Source organism: Citrus sinensis, chromosome 8, assembly GCF_022201045.2.
Source record: "Citrus sinensis cultivar Valencia sweet orange chromosome 8, DVS_A1.0, whole genome shotgun sequence".
NCBI lineage: Eukaryota > Viridiplantae > Streptophyta > Magnoliopsida > Sapindales > Rutaceae > Citrus > Citrus sinensis.
The window spans coordinates 27,379,843-27,396,095 of NC_068563.1; the positions used below are offsets into that span (position 1 = coordinate 27,379,843).

The 16,253-nt window shown below is 34.6% G+C and overlaps 1 protein-coding gene across 1 annotated transcript; it reads left to right on the forward strand.

Annotated features, from left to right (window-relative positions):
- The first annotated feature begins 5,099 nt into the window (after positions 1-5,099).
- Positions 5,100-10,511, forward strand: LOC102623485 (auxin response factor 10). The gene is made up of 5 exons (XM_006488016.4): positions 5,100-5,639; positions 5,733-6,951; positions 8,615-9,519; positions 9,646-9,711; positions 10,240-10,511. Exons 2-5 carry the CDS (start codon positions 5,830-5,832, stop codon positions 10,319-10,321), a joined length of 2,175 nt encoding a protein of 724 aa, XP_006488079.1. The 5' UTR covers positions 5,100-5,639; positions 5,733-5,829; the 3' UTR covers positions 10,322-10,511.
- The last annotated feature ends 5,742 nt before the right edge of the window (positions 10,512-16,253 follow it).

Here is a 16,253-nt window from a genome sequence, read left to right on the forward strand (position 1 = left end):
TAAATTGAACTAATATAATCACTTCCCTAAAATATAAATACAGTATGCGTATATCATGTCAGTAAGAGGAAGAAAAAGGCACCATAAGCTAATTACACAATGGACTGGGGGTTAATCCAACATTCTTTAGTTAGTTTTAATAAAGGACAAGTTTTGAAGCAAATGCGAAGAATGCAAAAGCAATGCGTTTGATGAGTGTCAGGTTTATTTGGCATGTTTGTATATGTGGGCGCTCTATTTTAGCAGTAAAATTAAAAGCGCCTAACCGCCCGCCCGCCCTCTCATTGAGTCATGCGTTGCCCCTGTAATCTCACGCGTACACGTGTCCTCGGATCAATGGAACCCAACATCTCATGTTCAGTACATCGCTGTACCCTGATGACATAACGACACAGATTCCTGGACTGTCCTCAGCCCCTCCCTGTGTAGGTCCCCCATCATCACCGTCAACCCGGTCCCCATCTTTAATCATATCGGAGGGCTTTCAAAGTCATTGACCACTCCACTTACGTACCGACACGTGTAAGACAGCGGTCTGCCAGGTCACCCACAAGTCAAACTCGTACGACCTCAGGCGTTATGGGGTTGTTGATTAGTTTAATTGTTTTGTAGCTGTCAAAAAACCAAAATCAAAAAAGAAAAAAAAAAGTAATAGTAATAAAGCGCCCACGGCGCATGATAGCAAAGGCCGGTGAGAGGACTGTTTTCGTTTTAAGCGGTGTCGTGTCGGTCGTCGTTTCGTTAACTACGGTTTGGATCAAATCGGCGATGTTTTGGAGTGACGGAAAAGAGATTGACGAGGCTTTGGTTATGAAACTGAGAGGATTAGGCCACGAAAATTGTAGCAGCCAAATCGACTCGATTGGCGCCCAACTCAAAATTTCGAATAAAAAATAAATTAGATCATTTTTTAAAAATATTTTGGATAAAATCTCCTACCTTAATACACACGGATAAAAACTCGTTTAATTTATATACTTTAAGGTTATTATGTGTTTAATCTTTACATTTTTAAAAATATTTAAAAATATTTTTATCGTTAAAATATTAATACATTTATCGTTATTTTTTGTTTCTTTTTATTTACTTTTATAATATTACCCTTTTATAATTATGTTTCTTCTTTTAGATTTAAAGTAAAAAAATAAGCCCAAATATATATATATATATTAATTTTTGTAAAAGCTTACAGTATGATTAAAAAAAAATTAATATTGTAAAAAAATTAAACTACCATTTTTTTGGACGTTAATATAAAAACTATTATATTAACTCCTCAACAAAGAATTCCACAAAAACTAATACACACATATGAGGATATTAGCATTTTTAGAACTAACTAAATACCCTTCATTGAGTAAAATTCATTAATTAATTAAACAACTATTTTGGGAACTAGCTATGAAGAGTAGAAAATTGTTCGTCATGGTCCATTATGAACATTATAGGAAGCATTGCACGTGGAAGTTAAGGGTCAATTTATAAGGGCCACTTCTAGTAACAAAACACGAAACATTAAACTTTTGGAATGGGAAAAATGTTTGGCGTAACCATAAGTTAAGGCAGCAGCAAGTGGGAAGTTAAGACTAAGATGGGTAGTCTAGGCAATAAAAGATAAGACCGGGCCCTAAGAGCTTGAACAATTTATTATGATGGTCACATAAATTTTAGTTGTAAAGTCGGGATTCTTTTTTGATGTAATGTGTCCGTATCAATGTTGACTGTTTACCAAACTCTTCAGCTCTCAATCTCACCTCTTTGTTTGCTGCCGGCCTTCTTTATCTTCTTTGTAGGGTGACGATTTGTGCAATTTGGTTTTGATGGTGTATGTCGGACCGATGTTGCGTCTTCACCAAAGGCTTTCAACCCCTTTTTCGTATGTGGCTTTCCCGTGCACCTTAAAATCCTTTTGGTTTGAATTGAGGGTCTCTTTTTGTCTTAATGGGTAGATCTTTCATATTGCTGTATATGTTTGTTTGAGAATGTACTTTAAAATTAGTAAAACATTAAAAAAAAAAATGTCCAATGAGGCCTTAATTCATATTTTAGTATTTATTCTTTTTTTTTTAATGAAAAAGAATAATACTACGAGACCCTCATTTCAAACTAGAGTGTGGAGGTTCACATGTAAAAAATTTCAAATATCATATTATAAAAAAAAATTAAGTAAGATGATTTTTATTTTTTAGATTAAAGCCAATATAATAAACACTGATTTTTTTTAATTGTAAGATATAAGATGAAATATGAAACTTTTTTTTCAAATTTCAAAATTTTAAGATGAAAAAAAGGACTTCAATAATTAAAAAAAAAAAACTTATATGACACCGTCTTAGAAATGTATGACATGTGTTTCAATTAATTTTTCTATCTCTAAATAAATGGTTAATTTTTTTAAAAAAAAAGTGAACGTTAAAATATCATTAGATGAGTGTTTGGAGGAAGTAGTGTGCAGTCCCATATAAATATTTATGTTGATAGTAGTACCAAAAAGAAGACACTTAGCTTTCAATTCAATTCAATTCAATTCAATTCTTTTAGGTATAACATAGTTGTCTCAAAAGTAACAATAAATTGTACCTTAAAAAAAATTAAAATTTTTACCTTCAAGCTTACATTCCGTTTCGAGGATTTCTCATATTGGAATGAATCCAACATTTAATGGTGGTGAGATCATTATAGAGTTGGCTACATTATTACTTTCAAACTTCAATGTTTCAAATGCAACAAAATCAAGAGCTATAAAATATCAAAAATGGGCAAATATAGGCAAAGATATTACTTTTATTTTTACTCTTTATTGTCGTCTTTCACTCTTTTTGCTATACCTTTGAAGACTAATTGCTCCTTTCAATTTTGAGGCAAATCTTGTCATTTGCCACCCTCCCCATTACTTCACACAAATCTAGTAATAGAACTAATGCATTGTCTTTGGATTAAAACACTCACAAGGAAAGTTAAATAAAATAATTTTTGTATGGATTTTTGTTAAGTTACACTTAAAGTAACTTACCACCCATGTAAAATAATACAAAATTAGTGATATAAATGGTAGGACTCTGATTTTTAGTATTTTTTACACGAACTGTAAGTTACTTGAAATATAACTTAGTAAAACCCTTTTTATATTATATGCTCTTCAAATATCTTATCCTCAACCCGTTCAACATTTTCATATTGTTAATCAACATGTAGTTAAGCATATTATATAATATATGCTTAGTTGAAAAAAAAAATTGGTCAGCTACTTATTTTTTAAAATATGCTTTTTAAGACTCGAACTAAAATTTAGACATAAGTTTACTGATTGTGTATTCTGTAATTTATAATTAAAAAAAAAAAGTTTGCCAAGGCCTTAGTCGTGTGTCTTTGCATGCCTGGTGAAGGTGGCGAATGGTGTCGTTTTTGGTTGAAGTTGAAAGGAAACATAAATAAAACGACAGACGAACTCAAGGACGGGACAGAATTTAACTCCATATAAAATCAGCCACTTCCAGTCATCGCTGAGGACTCTGCTCCTTTTCCTCGTCGGCCCATCCAAATTGCTCGCCGATTCCTCATTCCCCATAAAATTTCCCCAACCTCTCCTCTCGCGCGTGAACATCACTCCCTACCGACCCCTTTACTTTAGGGCCTCAAATGAATTACTATTTTGCCATACATAGATTTGATTAAAAAATAATTGTTTATTATAAAAAAATCTTACTTTATTTTTAAATAGTTCATTAGGAGTAGAGTAATTACTGTAATTTTACATTAGGAGTAGAGTAACACTTGAGGTTTGAATTGTTGAGATAGTTATAAATAATCTAATAATGTGATATAAGTTTTTATACAACTTGATATAATTGGGTCATGTCTATGTGATAGTATTGTGTACTGTATCTATAGCTTGGGCATCATCAAATAATATAAAAAATTTGTTAATTTTTCTAACGATTTTACGATGCTCAAATTTGTGAGGCGAGGCACTAAAATTGGACTCGTAATACTACTACGTCGTTGCTATATTATGTTTTACATGTCAGGGGATAAAAAGAAGAAAATAATTAGGCAATGACTGCCTTAGAACTGCTCCAAGATAGAGTACAAATTACAACCTCACACGCAAAGTGATAAATGATAAAAAATATATTATTACTTTGATTGTGTGGTTATGAAAACGTGCTCTACCTTAGAGCGGTTCTAACATATCCGAACCCAAATAATTACTATGGGATTTATGAAAATATGTTGGTTTGAATTTAAAATAACTTTTATTAAATTAGTGTCACATCATCCTATATAATTATCTTTTTTTTTTCTCGTATACATATTGAATTAATGCGTAGATAATGTGATACATCTAAGACTAAAATTCAAAGAATTCAAACTTAAATATTGTTTTAATTTATTATTTAAGATGGTGGCTGATAAAATTTACCTGTTACATGCTTATAGCTTCTGTAGTTTTGCCTTTAGTAAGTACTACAGATTAATTGCAACATCATTATATATTGAAATAATTTTCTGACAAATTTCCATTTTTATATACACCACTACTTCGATAAAAATATAATAGGGAATTTTCACAAAATGGTGACACATTTTATATTCTCACAAGTCACAGCCAGAGTCACAGAAAGCTTGATTTGGATTGTACATTGCAGACTATACATACAGATTAGCGCAGAACCAGCAATTACTTGCTACCGCTAGCACTAGCATTCACTTCGCTCTTTCACTTTCATCATCACTTCGACAAACGAAACAAACACAAGACATCACGCGCCTTTTAATACAGAAACCAACAAGACCAGACGTGAGAGGCCCGACTGACTCCTCCTGGACCCTGGTGAATTGGTCCGGTCAGTTCTCCAGTCCAAATAAGTTACCTACCTTTAATCATGGTTAATCTGACTACACACAAACTCAGTCACAGTTACTAACCGTGGTTAAATCTTTTGTCTAGTTACTATTATTATTACTGCTTCGATTTCAGAGCAGTACACAAAACCTGCAAACAGTAAATTTCTTTTTTAACTGCGGCATTTTATCGAGCAGGCTCTGTTCTGTGCGTGAAAAACGCGATATTTTAGTTTGGCCAGCCATAAATTCCCTTGTTTTTTTGTCTAATAAACTAATCACATCCTTTTTGGTTTGGTTTAAGATTTCTTTATTTGTTTCGTTGTTGATTGAGATCTGAACACAAAACAAAAACAAAATATTAAAAAAAAAAAAAAACATGAAAAATAATGGCAGTGAATCAGAGTGACATAAAAGTCTCTGTAACAGAGATAATGCAGTGGACAGCTCCGTACCAGATACCATACCATTCGCTATCATCTTTCTGATCGGCGATACAAAGCCTCTCGCTTCACTTGTCCTTGCATGGGAAATTAATAACAGTTAACAGAGAGAGCCCTGTTTCAAACAAAATCTGCAAGTTTTAATTTGCATTTCAGGCTCTCTTTCTTGTTTTCTTCTGCTTATATTGAAGCTGTGTTTTGAATATTTGAAGAGCTGTTATGTTGTTATCAGATGTTATGGCAAATAGTAAAAGGGTTTTCTCTTATTGGTGTTAAAGTTGCAAACTTTGAAATAAAAAAGAGGTTTTTCGGTGAGATTGAAGTGTTGAATTTGAAAGCCATTAGCACAAGGTAAGGGATTTTTCAAAAAACTATTCTTGGTGCTTTTCAATGACCCTTTCGCTTAAATTTTTTTCTTATAATTTTGGTTTGCTCATTTTGCAGCATTTCGTAGAAGCAAAATCAAATCTTTGAAGCTTGGAGCGGTCATCTCGCAGGACTGAAAGAACCCATTTGATCAGAAAACAGAAGAAACCACCAAATGAAGGAGGTTGAGAAGAGCATTGATCCACAACTATGGCACGCATGTGCAGGATCCATGGTCCAAATTCCTCCATTAAACTCAACGGTGTTTTACTTCCCTCAAGGCCATGCCGAGCATTCTCTTGGCTCTGTCAATTTCCCTTCTTCGTCACGATTCCCACCTCTCATTTTTTGCCGGGTCTCTTCACTCAAGTTTTTAGCTGATTCTGAAACTGATGAAGTGTATGCAAAGATAAAACTGGTTCCTATACCAGCTAATGAGATCGATTTTGAGGATAATAATTTGAGTTTAAATTCTGTTGGATCGGATAGTGAGTCGGAAAAGCCAGCATCTTTTGCTAAAACTTTGACACAATCTGATGCTAACAATGGTGGTGGGTTTTCTGTGCCAAGGTATTGTGCTGAGACTATATTTCCTAGGCTGGATTACACTGCTGATCCCCCTGTGCAGACTGTAGTGGCTAAAGATGTTCATGGAGAGATTTGGAAGTTTAGACATATTTATAGAGGGACACCAAGAAGGCATTTATTGACCACTGGGTGGAGCACCTTTGTTAATCAAAAGAAACTTGTTGCTGGTGATTCTATTGTGTTCTTGAGAGCTCAAGATGGGGATCTTTGTGTAGGGATAAGGAGAGCCAAGAAAGGAATTGGGGGTGGAAATGAATATCCATCTTCTGGGTGGAACTCAAATAATGGCAGTTGTGTTACTGGTAATCCTTTTGGAGGGTTTTCATGTTTTCTGAGAGAAGAAGAGAACAAGATGGCGAGAAATGGGAATATGAATCTGAATTCCTATGGGAGTTTCAATTCCAGTGGAAATACGAGGGGTAATGGAGGAAGAGTGAAGCCTGAGATGGTTTTGGAGGCAGTAGCACTAGCTGCTAGCGGAAAACCATTTGAGGTTGTTTATTATCCTCGTGCAAGCACGCCAGAGTTTTGTGTTAAGGCTTCTGCAGTGAAGGCTGCAATGAGGGTTCACTGGCTCTGTGGAATGAGGTTCAAGATGGCTTTCGAAACAGAGGATTCTTCAAGGATAAGCTGGTTCATGGGGACTATATCATCTGTTCAGGTTGCTGACCCCATAAGCTGGCCTAATTCACCATGGCGGCTCCTCCAGGTATAATTCATAATTCTCTAATTTGATTGTTATTTCTTTGTGTAACATGTTGGATTGAAATTAATATCTCTTGTTTGATACCATCGTTTCTTTTTTCTTTTTTTTGGTGGGGGGGGGGGGGGGGGGGGGGAATCTTTTTTTCTCATCGTTAAGCTTGTGAATCTGCTTGTATGGTGAATTGAATTTGAGCAGTTCTCATCAAAAAATGAAATTCTTGGGTTGATTACTTTTGTTGGTTTTTTGCTTTGCACCCCTGGATGTGGGTAAAGTAATGAGCTTGTAGAATGAAGTGCAATTCAGCTGAGCAGCCTGCTTCGTTAATAACCAGTTTAACATTCCTTATTAAGTCTGTGAATGCCCTAGTATACTGGTTGTCTTCTTTGATTTTGGATGTTCCTCTTTTTCTCCTCTCTTAATATATCCAACTGATTGGTTCCTTTTAAAACAGATAGTGTGGCTCACGACAGAACTGCAAAGCAATATTATTTCTATATTAGAATTTATTCACTAGAAAATGCTGATATCCTAAACTGTTAAACTTCTTTCTGGTGCATCTGATCACTCCAGCTGAAGGACTATTTATTCTTCATCTTGACTGACAAGAATCACATTCTACCTAGGGTTTAGCTTGGGTATCTCTGTTGCCAATAAATGGCTTGATTTAGGGCACTTAATATACATTCAATGCACCTTATTGTACATGACTTGTGCATGACAGAAATCGGTCATTTGCTCTGTCGTTATTGAAAAAATCTACATAAAGGCAAATATTACACACAGCATTTATTCATGCTGTACAAATTATGTGGTCCATACTTAATAGTTTTTCTATAAAAGAAAAGTTTTATTAGTATGAAAATTACATTTTATGTTTGCTATGCATAATGGAAGAAACATATTTACGGCATAGCTTCCCACGTATATTCACAAATCAAGATGATTGAGGCATATTTTTTTATGAATGGTTATGAATTATTTTGCTTTTCTTTGCTAAAATTGCTGTTATAAGTTCTAAGTTTTGGTACCCAAACACCCTTTTTTCCCTCAGAATTCAAAGTTTTTTTGGGTCCAATTATTTTTCAGGTTCAGATTAGCAGATGGTTAGTAGTTACTTAAAAAGCATTTAACTTAGCAGATGGTTAATAATTACTAAAGATACTTACCAAAAAAGATCAATACACCAAGCACTACACTTAGATTTATTGGATCCCCTGCTCCGGGTATTATTTCGAGACGTTCAGTATATGAGCCTCTTCAAACAGGACTTATTGCTAGATTTAATGGTTGGTCCATTCTTAGTCTTGGTAAAGTCCACCTTGTTGCAATAGAAATGAACAAGAACAAATAAGTTTTAGCTAATGTAATAAAGATACCAATTGTACTTAAAAGGCATTTTAATTTTCCAATTTTCCATTAACTGTATGCAAGTGATATTCATTTGATGTTTCAGTTACAACATTCCAGAGTCCATAGCTTGGTAATTGTTGTATTTATCCCTTGTCTTTTATAACCTTAAGCAATGTGATTGTTCGGCTTAAGCAGCATGTGCCTAACCATCCATTATGAATTGTTTCCAACAGCATATACTAATATCATGGAAAGCCTAAGCTCTCCTAGTCCTTGTTGAATCTTTTCTTACACCCTTTTCCAAATTTCTTTTCAGGTGACTTGGGATGAGCCAGATTTGCTTCAAAATGTGAAACGTGTCAGCCCATGGTTGGTTGAACTGGTATCAAACATGCCCGTCATCCATCTATCACCCTTTTCACCAGCAAGAAAGAAGTTGCGGCTCCCGCAACAATTAGACTTCCCTTTTGACGGCCAATTCACTATGCCGTTATTTTCAGGTAACCCCCTTGGGCCGAGCAGCCCCTTGTGTTGTCTATCTGACAATACTTCTGCAGGCATACAGGGAGCCAGGCATGCTCAATTTGGAATATCTTCATCAGATTTCCATGTTAACAACAAACTGCAGTCAGGGCTGTTTCTATCCAGTTTGCAGCGGTTCACTCCAAATTCTAGAGATTTTGATGGCATCCTGACAAGCCACACAAACAGTAGTGAGAATTTATCTTGCTTACTGACAATGGGGAATTCTAATCAGAATTTGGAGAAATCTGAGAACATAAAAAAGCACCAGTTTTTACTCTTTGGTCAACCAATACGCACAGAGCAGCAGATCTCACACAGCTGTTCCGATGATGTAGTTTCACAAGTGCTTGGGAAAAGTTCATCAGATGGGCATTCAGATAAAGTTAAAGCATCTTCTGATGGTTCAGGATCTACTCATGAGCAGAGAATTTCAATAGAAAAGTCCTCCAGTTCTGAATTTTTCTGGAATCGAAGTTTGCAAGCGACTGAATCTGGTCTTGATACTGGTCATTGCAAGGTTTTCTTGGAGTCAGAGGATGTTGGGCGGACTCTGGACCTCTCAGTGCTGAGTTCTTATGAAGAGCTGTATCGAAGGCTGGCCATCATGTTTGGAATAGAAAGATCAGACATGTTAAGCCATGTGCTTTATCAAGATGCCTCTGGTGCTATTAAACGAACAGGAGACGAACCATTCAGGTATCATCTATTGGTCTTTGCATGTCACCTTCATGAAATCACCATGTCTATATCAAGTTGAAAGTATAGGCAGGGTTAACTTGATGTTATTTCTCTGATTTTTGTTTTATCTTATTGGCATTGCAGTGATTTTATGAAATCAGCAAAAAGACTGACTATTTTGATGGGTTCTGGCAGTGACAGTGTTGGAAGGTAAGAAGAAAAGAAAGCTACCATTTTTTCTTATGTTTGAGTAATACCACAAATGAAAACCTGGTATACAAAATTTGTATCACAACAGGCGTGGCACCCATTCATAGGTGCTATTTAAGTTAATTGACAATGGAGTAATAAAGTCATCAAGTGCCTAAAACATGACAGTTATTAATAGGTGCCACATCATGTTGTATCCAAACTTAGTAAGTATAGTGTTAATATTAAAATTTATTTCTCTACTTACTCAAACTCAACCCCACTCCTTTACATCAAAAACTACTCAAGTTGGGGAATGATGATTTTGGAAAATATGTATAAATCTTTCTTGCTGATCATGCTTCTAATTTTTCATATGAAAGTTGTGTGAAAGCCTATTGACTTTTAGGATACCTGACTCTTTTTATTTATTTTTTAACCCCTCTCTCCCCAAAAGAAAAATTATGTTTAGTTTAGAAGTTTTTAACGGAAAATTGCTGGCTTAATGAGTTATATTGACTGATAAAATTTAAAAATCTTGATCTGCAGGACATGGATCACAGGGATGCGGACTCCTAAGAATGGACTCGATGCTTCCAATAAGACTGGTCCTTTAAGCATATTTGCATAGTTATCTCAGCAGTTGAGAGTAGATGTTGAAAAACATGAAATAATGTTAAGAAGTTGTTAGCTGTCCACTTTTTCTGTGAATTGAAACCATTCTTGTTAATGATGACATTGGATTATGTTTCCTCCTAGTTTGCTTTTACATGTTTGACTGGATATTGATATATAATATTACCCAGATATTGAATGTTTTATTTTTGTCGTGATTGGATGACCGCAACAATACTCATTTAGTTCTGTGGACTCTTAATTGCTTTGTAAGTTCCAGATTATTACATACTATGGTCCTGAGATTTTCTTTTCGAAGTTATGATGGGTTTTCAGGTTGGTTCTCTGAGGTAAATTTAGACGAGAGTATGGATGACCTGGTATACCCTTCTATAAATATATGTTCACACTTAAACATGTATTTTTCTGAGTGTCCCCAAGAACTAGAAAATCCATTTTACAATTGCATTATTATTATTTTGTTTTTAATCTTATTGGATCTCAGTAACTTGCCACATAATTGTCATCTTTTGTTGCATACAGGTCCCATGAGACAAGCAGCGTGAAAATGATTAGATTCCAGCATAAGCAAGGATGAGTTCGCACATGAAGCAGATTCCAACACAACTTACGGACAAATAGTTCCACACGCTTAATCATTATGTATATAATTGAAAGCAATATTTATATAGCAGCAGCACAATGGATGTCCCTCAATGCCATAGCTTCGTGCATGATATAATCCATCGTCGCTGTCATGGGTTGGAACTGCACCGTTCGTTTACTTGAGTGATCAAAGCTTCACCTTCTCCTACATTAAGCTAGTGGTCGATGGTGTACTTTATTTTGAACCGTGTAGGACCTATAGGATAAGATTTACATTTTAGATCTGCACTGTTGTATTAAGATTCCTAGCATATCCGTAAGTTTTCTGTTGCTGGCTTTCAAGTTTTTGTGTACTATATACATTACGTCACAGGTTGAGAGTTAGAAACGAAAACTCAGAGCATTATCCTCTTAACGCACTTAAATTTTTTTGTCGCTAATTCTACATTATATGCAAACTTAAAAATTAACAATGAAAAATTTTGAGTGTAATAAAAAGAAAAAAGAAAAAAAAAAAAGCACTTCGAAGATTTTAAAGAAGATTTGGGAAGAGGGTTGTGTGCCTTATCTGAGGGAGTCTCTTATCACTTGGGGATCTCAAAAAAACTTTGTCAACAAATGCTTTGTTGGGATCTGAAAATCCGGAAAACATGAGGCGTTTTGACTGTTCATGTTTTAAGAGTTTGGTCATTTTTACAGACACAAGACCCTCTTCACAATCCCAAATGCCCATTTGCTGTTTTGTTAATCGAAGTCCAAAGCAAGCAATACACTAGACTTATTACTCCAAAGAATTGATTGATAATTACAACGATTGAATTAAAATGGACACACACGTGGGAGTGGGACCCGAGTGATCAAATCAAGGCCCCTCACGTGCGGTCCCTTTTCCGTCGCCGTGTTGATTGTCGGGCCTTGTTGGGCTTCGATTTGACTCCACTTAATCCCACTTCCCACATGACCCACCCTCTAGTCTCGGCTGTTGCCCACTTGGCCATTTGAAGGTTTTTTTTTTTTTTTTTAATTTTTTTTTTAATTTTTACTAGAAACGGCAAACAATATTTTTACTAGAAACAGCAAAAAAATACTTCGTTATGGTGCAAGTTTTCGTTTCTCTATCAGATTTTCAATGCTGATTAAAGCTATTGGTTGCGATATTTATTAAAGTTGATTTGAGAGAGTGTTCTTAATATTGTCAAAAATTATTTTTTCTAATAATCGAAAATAGTTCCTTTTTGTACTTATCTTTTAATATTGATTGAAATAATGAATGAAGCTCACCAATACCAACACAAAGTGTGGCAAAGGCAAATGGAAATGCAATTGGCAAATGGCAAGTACTTGTTCCAAGGCAAAGCATACGTTTATAATTTCAATTTTTTTTTTTTTGATATGTCAATGTTTTCAGCTCCAACCCTTAAAATGTGGGATTGGTTTTTCCTCACATTGGGATAAAACATTTTATCTTTTATTGTTTGAATAGGAGACCCAATTTCATTTTTTAATTAATTTTATTTTTATATGCATAAAAATTAGAAAAATAGAAAATTGTAAACATTTCGCCATATACTTAACTTGTTAATTGTTGAAAAAGCAATATTTTGCAAGTAAAAAATGTGGTCAAATTACCTGAACTTCATGGAATTACAAAGACCCGGATCCTAAAATATTACATCGAAACCAATGTGATCATTAATGATACCTTGAACGAACGAGGATAGAAAATTAAAATATATAAAAGCATGGGGATGTTGAATACGAAAAAGAAAAAGAAAAAGAAAATAAAAATAAAAGAGCTGTTAATGGTGTTTTAAATATGGCCACTGCTATGTTACTGTTGTTGTGAGTGTGTGTATGTTACACTCAACGTAACATAGGGTGACCCTTTAAATATTATAATAGTACGAGCTATAAAACAATAAAATATAGAATATGCATACACAGTACCCGAGAGGCTGAGGCAGAAAACTTTCACAAGATCCGAGAGCCACACGAGGGAAGCAATTTGAATCAGAATCTGCACCACCGGCTCAGGGAAAATTTATTTGCAATATCCATTAACAATTATTATTATTATTATTTTTTAATTTTTTATAAAGAAAAAACCACTTTTAAAATGTTATATTATTATTATCTTTAGGGGAAACATCGACGCAATCCGGAGAAAGGAAAAGAAAAAAAGTTACGAGCACAGAGGACAGAGATTTGGCGACGTGGCTCGAATTGGTGCATTCGTGCGGTGGACCCCACGAGTTGCGGTTTACTTTGTTTAGTTAGTGGTTTCGCCTGATTTGGATTTTGCCCCGGTTTTTTTTTTTTTTTAACTTTGCGTTTTGTCAGTCTTCGCCCTCCACCCCCGGTTTCGAGATTTAATTTAATCTAATCGTACACACAGAGAGCAAATCGGAATTTATTTAACTTCTCGTGATAATCTGAATTCTTTGACTCAAGGTAATAACAGTAAAATGCAATGGGAATTTACCCCCCCAAAAAAATCATTTTTTTTTTACGTACTTAATAATTTTTTTTATTAAATTAGTTATTTATTAGCAAAACGTTTTCCAAATTAGCGGCTGGCATTTTGTTAACGACCAGCCTACATTAGAAAAAGCGAAATTAATTGGAACAATTTTTAACCCATAATTATTGTGCAGCGAAATTATTAGCTGTCTATTACAAATAAAACGGGAATAGTCGGTAACAATATATATAAAGTTTGAGGTACAAAATTTGAATCCCAATTTGAATAACATGCGATTCACGATTTAAAAATACTAAGTGGTTATCTGCATTATTTCATTGTCAAGTGAATTATAGAAAAATTAATCGATTTGTATGTTAACTTTATATATATAATATTTACTCTAATGGGTAATATTTTTGTCCCATGTAAAATAAATATTTACCAAATTCTTTAATTATCGTGCTTTTGAAATTAAGCAACTAGATTGAAAAAAAAAAAAAAAAGATAATAAGAAGAATACCCCACGCACATAATGAAACAACTGTTAATTAGGCAGGCTTCTGATTTTATGTCGGTAGACAAGTGATGAACATACAGTTTGAAAGAGGACAAGAAATGCCATTGGAGATATATATATATATATATATATAGAAAAGTTATTCTGAAGCGAACGAAGGTCCATTAAGCTCATCATGAATTATAAGCTTAATTGTTAGCGGTTAGGTAGGCTGTCTTTTCTCCCATACGGCCCTTCGGCTATATGTGGGCCTAATTAATCATTTGGTCAATTACACACAAGTCTTTCAAACTATAGCCCACGGCATCTGCTTTTTACTCCTCTCCCTCGGCAATTTTTTCAGACAATGAGTGAAGTGATTTTGAATTTTGATGATTCATAAATATTAGTGAATACCAGCTGTAAGTGCCCAGAAACACATCTACATATTATGAATGCAATCCGAAACATTATTGATAAGAAAATATCTTTTGGCTAAACTCTCATTTGAGCAAGAGAAATCGAGATCTCATATTCATAAAAATTCACAATACAAATATTGAAAAAAGCATCATGGTGCTTCAACAAATACATGCTCAAATCGAACTTGTGAAGACTTTCAAGAACTGAAAAAAAAGCTCCAATAGATAACAGGAACATGTGTATTCTCTTATTTAATCTTCTTTATGTATATAAATATATCTAGGTTGTTAAGTTTATTGAACCTTCAACAGTTAATGGAACCATAATTGCCGAAGACTAATTAATATTTTAAACACTAGTACTGTTAGCGATGGGAAGGACATAATAACAAACTTTTAAGCAATTAGGTCGGTTTGAGGGCAGAAATAATTTAGTGAGAGAGTGCTGCCAATCTCACTAAAAGTGGAAGCTGTGGAGTGTTCATAGAAAACAAGATAGGAAAAGATAAGGATGAAAATAAAGGGTAAATAGCTTGCTTGCTGCTCACACTGATGCTAATGGAACATGCAGTAATACATATTCTAAGTGGGCATAGCCAAAACATCATTATGAATTGCAAAATTATATTTGCAGGCCGTCACATATGCTATGCTAATGCTGTTGTATTGTTGTGGACAGGGTAACCATTAATTACTACAGGTTACATACCTAATTTTTGTGCAACCTGAGCGAGGAAAAGATATGTGAATGCAGTTGCATAACAGGAATTCAATATTCCATTGGAACGACATAGGTCACTCAAAAAGAAATGAAAAAAAAAAAAAAACTCTCCTAAGGGTGTATAAACACAAGCTAAAACAAAAGTACGAAATCAACCTGTCCCAGTGTAGTTGAATTTTAAGAGTTAAAATGCCCCATAGATCAATGAAAACAAGAAAATTCAGCCCAAATGCACGTAAGAGACGGGGCACGTTAATAGAGGCTAGCAAAACCAAAGTCTTAATAGTAGCGACTCCACAGAGGCACAGACTATGTTAATTGCACAGGTCATAGAGGATCAAGCAACACACAAGAACAGTTCAACAATTAAAACATAGCCCACAAGTCTAGACAAGTACAGATGCATCCCCTCACATCAAACTTAATAAGAGTACATGAAATCCATTTCTTTTTCCAGAATTTATCCCTCCATTAGTTGAAACACACACCTCGGTTCCAGAGGCAGCTTGACATGAATTATCACACCTCTAAACATCAACTGCACAACATATAAGAATATGACGCGGACAAAACCAATTAGCAGCACATGCAATCAAGAAGACAATCAACATCAAGCAAGCCCCATTGCAATGTGTGGATAGTGCTGCCACTACTCACTTATCTATTTTCAGTTGAATAGCAAAGGAAGCACTTTCGGTCTAGGGAGATCGCAAAAGCACTTCAAATTGAAGTCAGCAGCAGATCTTTTGTTAGTGCTTTTGCTGCCATCAAAGTCGACTTCAAAATAGTTAACATAATCAACACATTCTTTATTACTTTTCTTGTTAACATAATCAACACATTCTTTATTACTTTTCCTACTTTTGTTTCGAAACGCGTCTAATCAACGAGTCCACAATATAACTCAGCATTTATATGTAAAAGATGCCACAATTTCTCATTACTGCTAACAAATCTTTTCCTTATAAGTAACAACATCCAAAACACACATTGCACAAGCGCAACACAAAAAGTGTGAAAAATGAAAAATATAATGAGTATTACCAATGACGATAAAACAAGGTGCACTCCTAATTAAGAAATTGTTAGACAAACCTATCAAATTTAGATTCTACTAATACTGCGTTTGGGATTGAAGTTAAACAGCTGTAATTTAAAAATTACAACATTAAAGTGTTTGATAAACACTAACTGCTATACCTTAAAATATATATATTGATATGATTTTTTCCTTATATA

Bases quoted from the DNA above. Each gene is read 5' to 3' on its own strand.
- LOC102623485 (XM_006488016.4), top strand. From the start codon at position 5,830: ATGAAGGAGGTTGAGAAGAGCATTGATCCACAACTATGGCACGCATGT. The intron at 6,952-8,614 runs GTATAATTCATA...ATTTCTTTTCAG, and splicing joins CACCATGGCGGCTCCTCCAG to GTGACTTGGGATGAGCCAGA. The intron at 9,712-10,239 runs GTAAGAAGAAAA...CTTGATCTGCAG, and splicing joins GGCAGTGACAGTGTTGGAAG to GACATGGATCACAGGGATGC.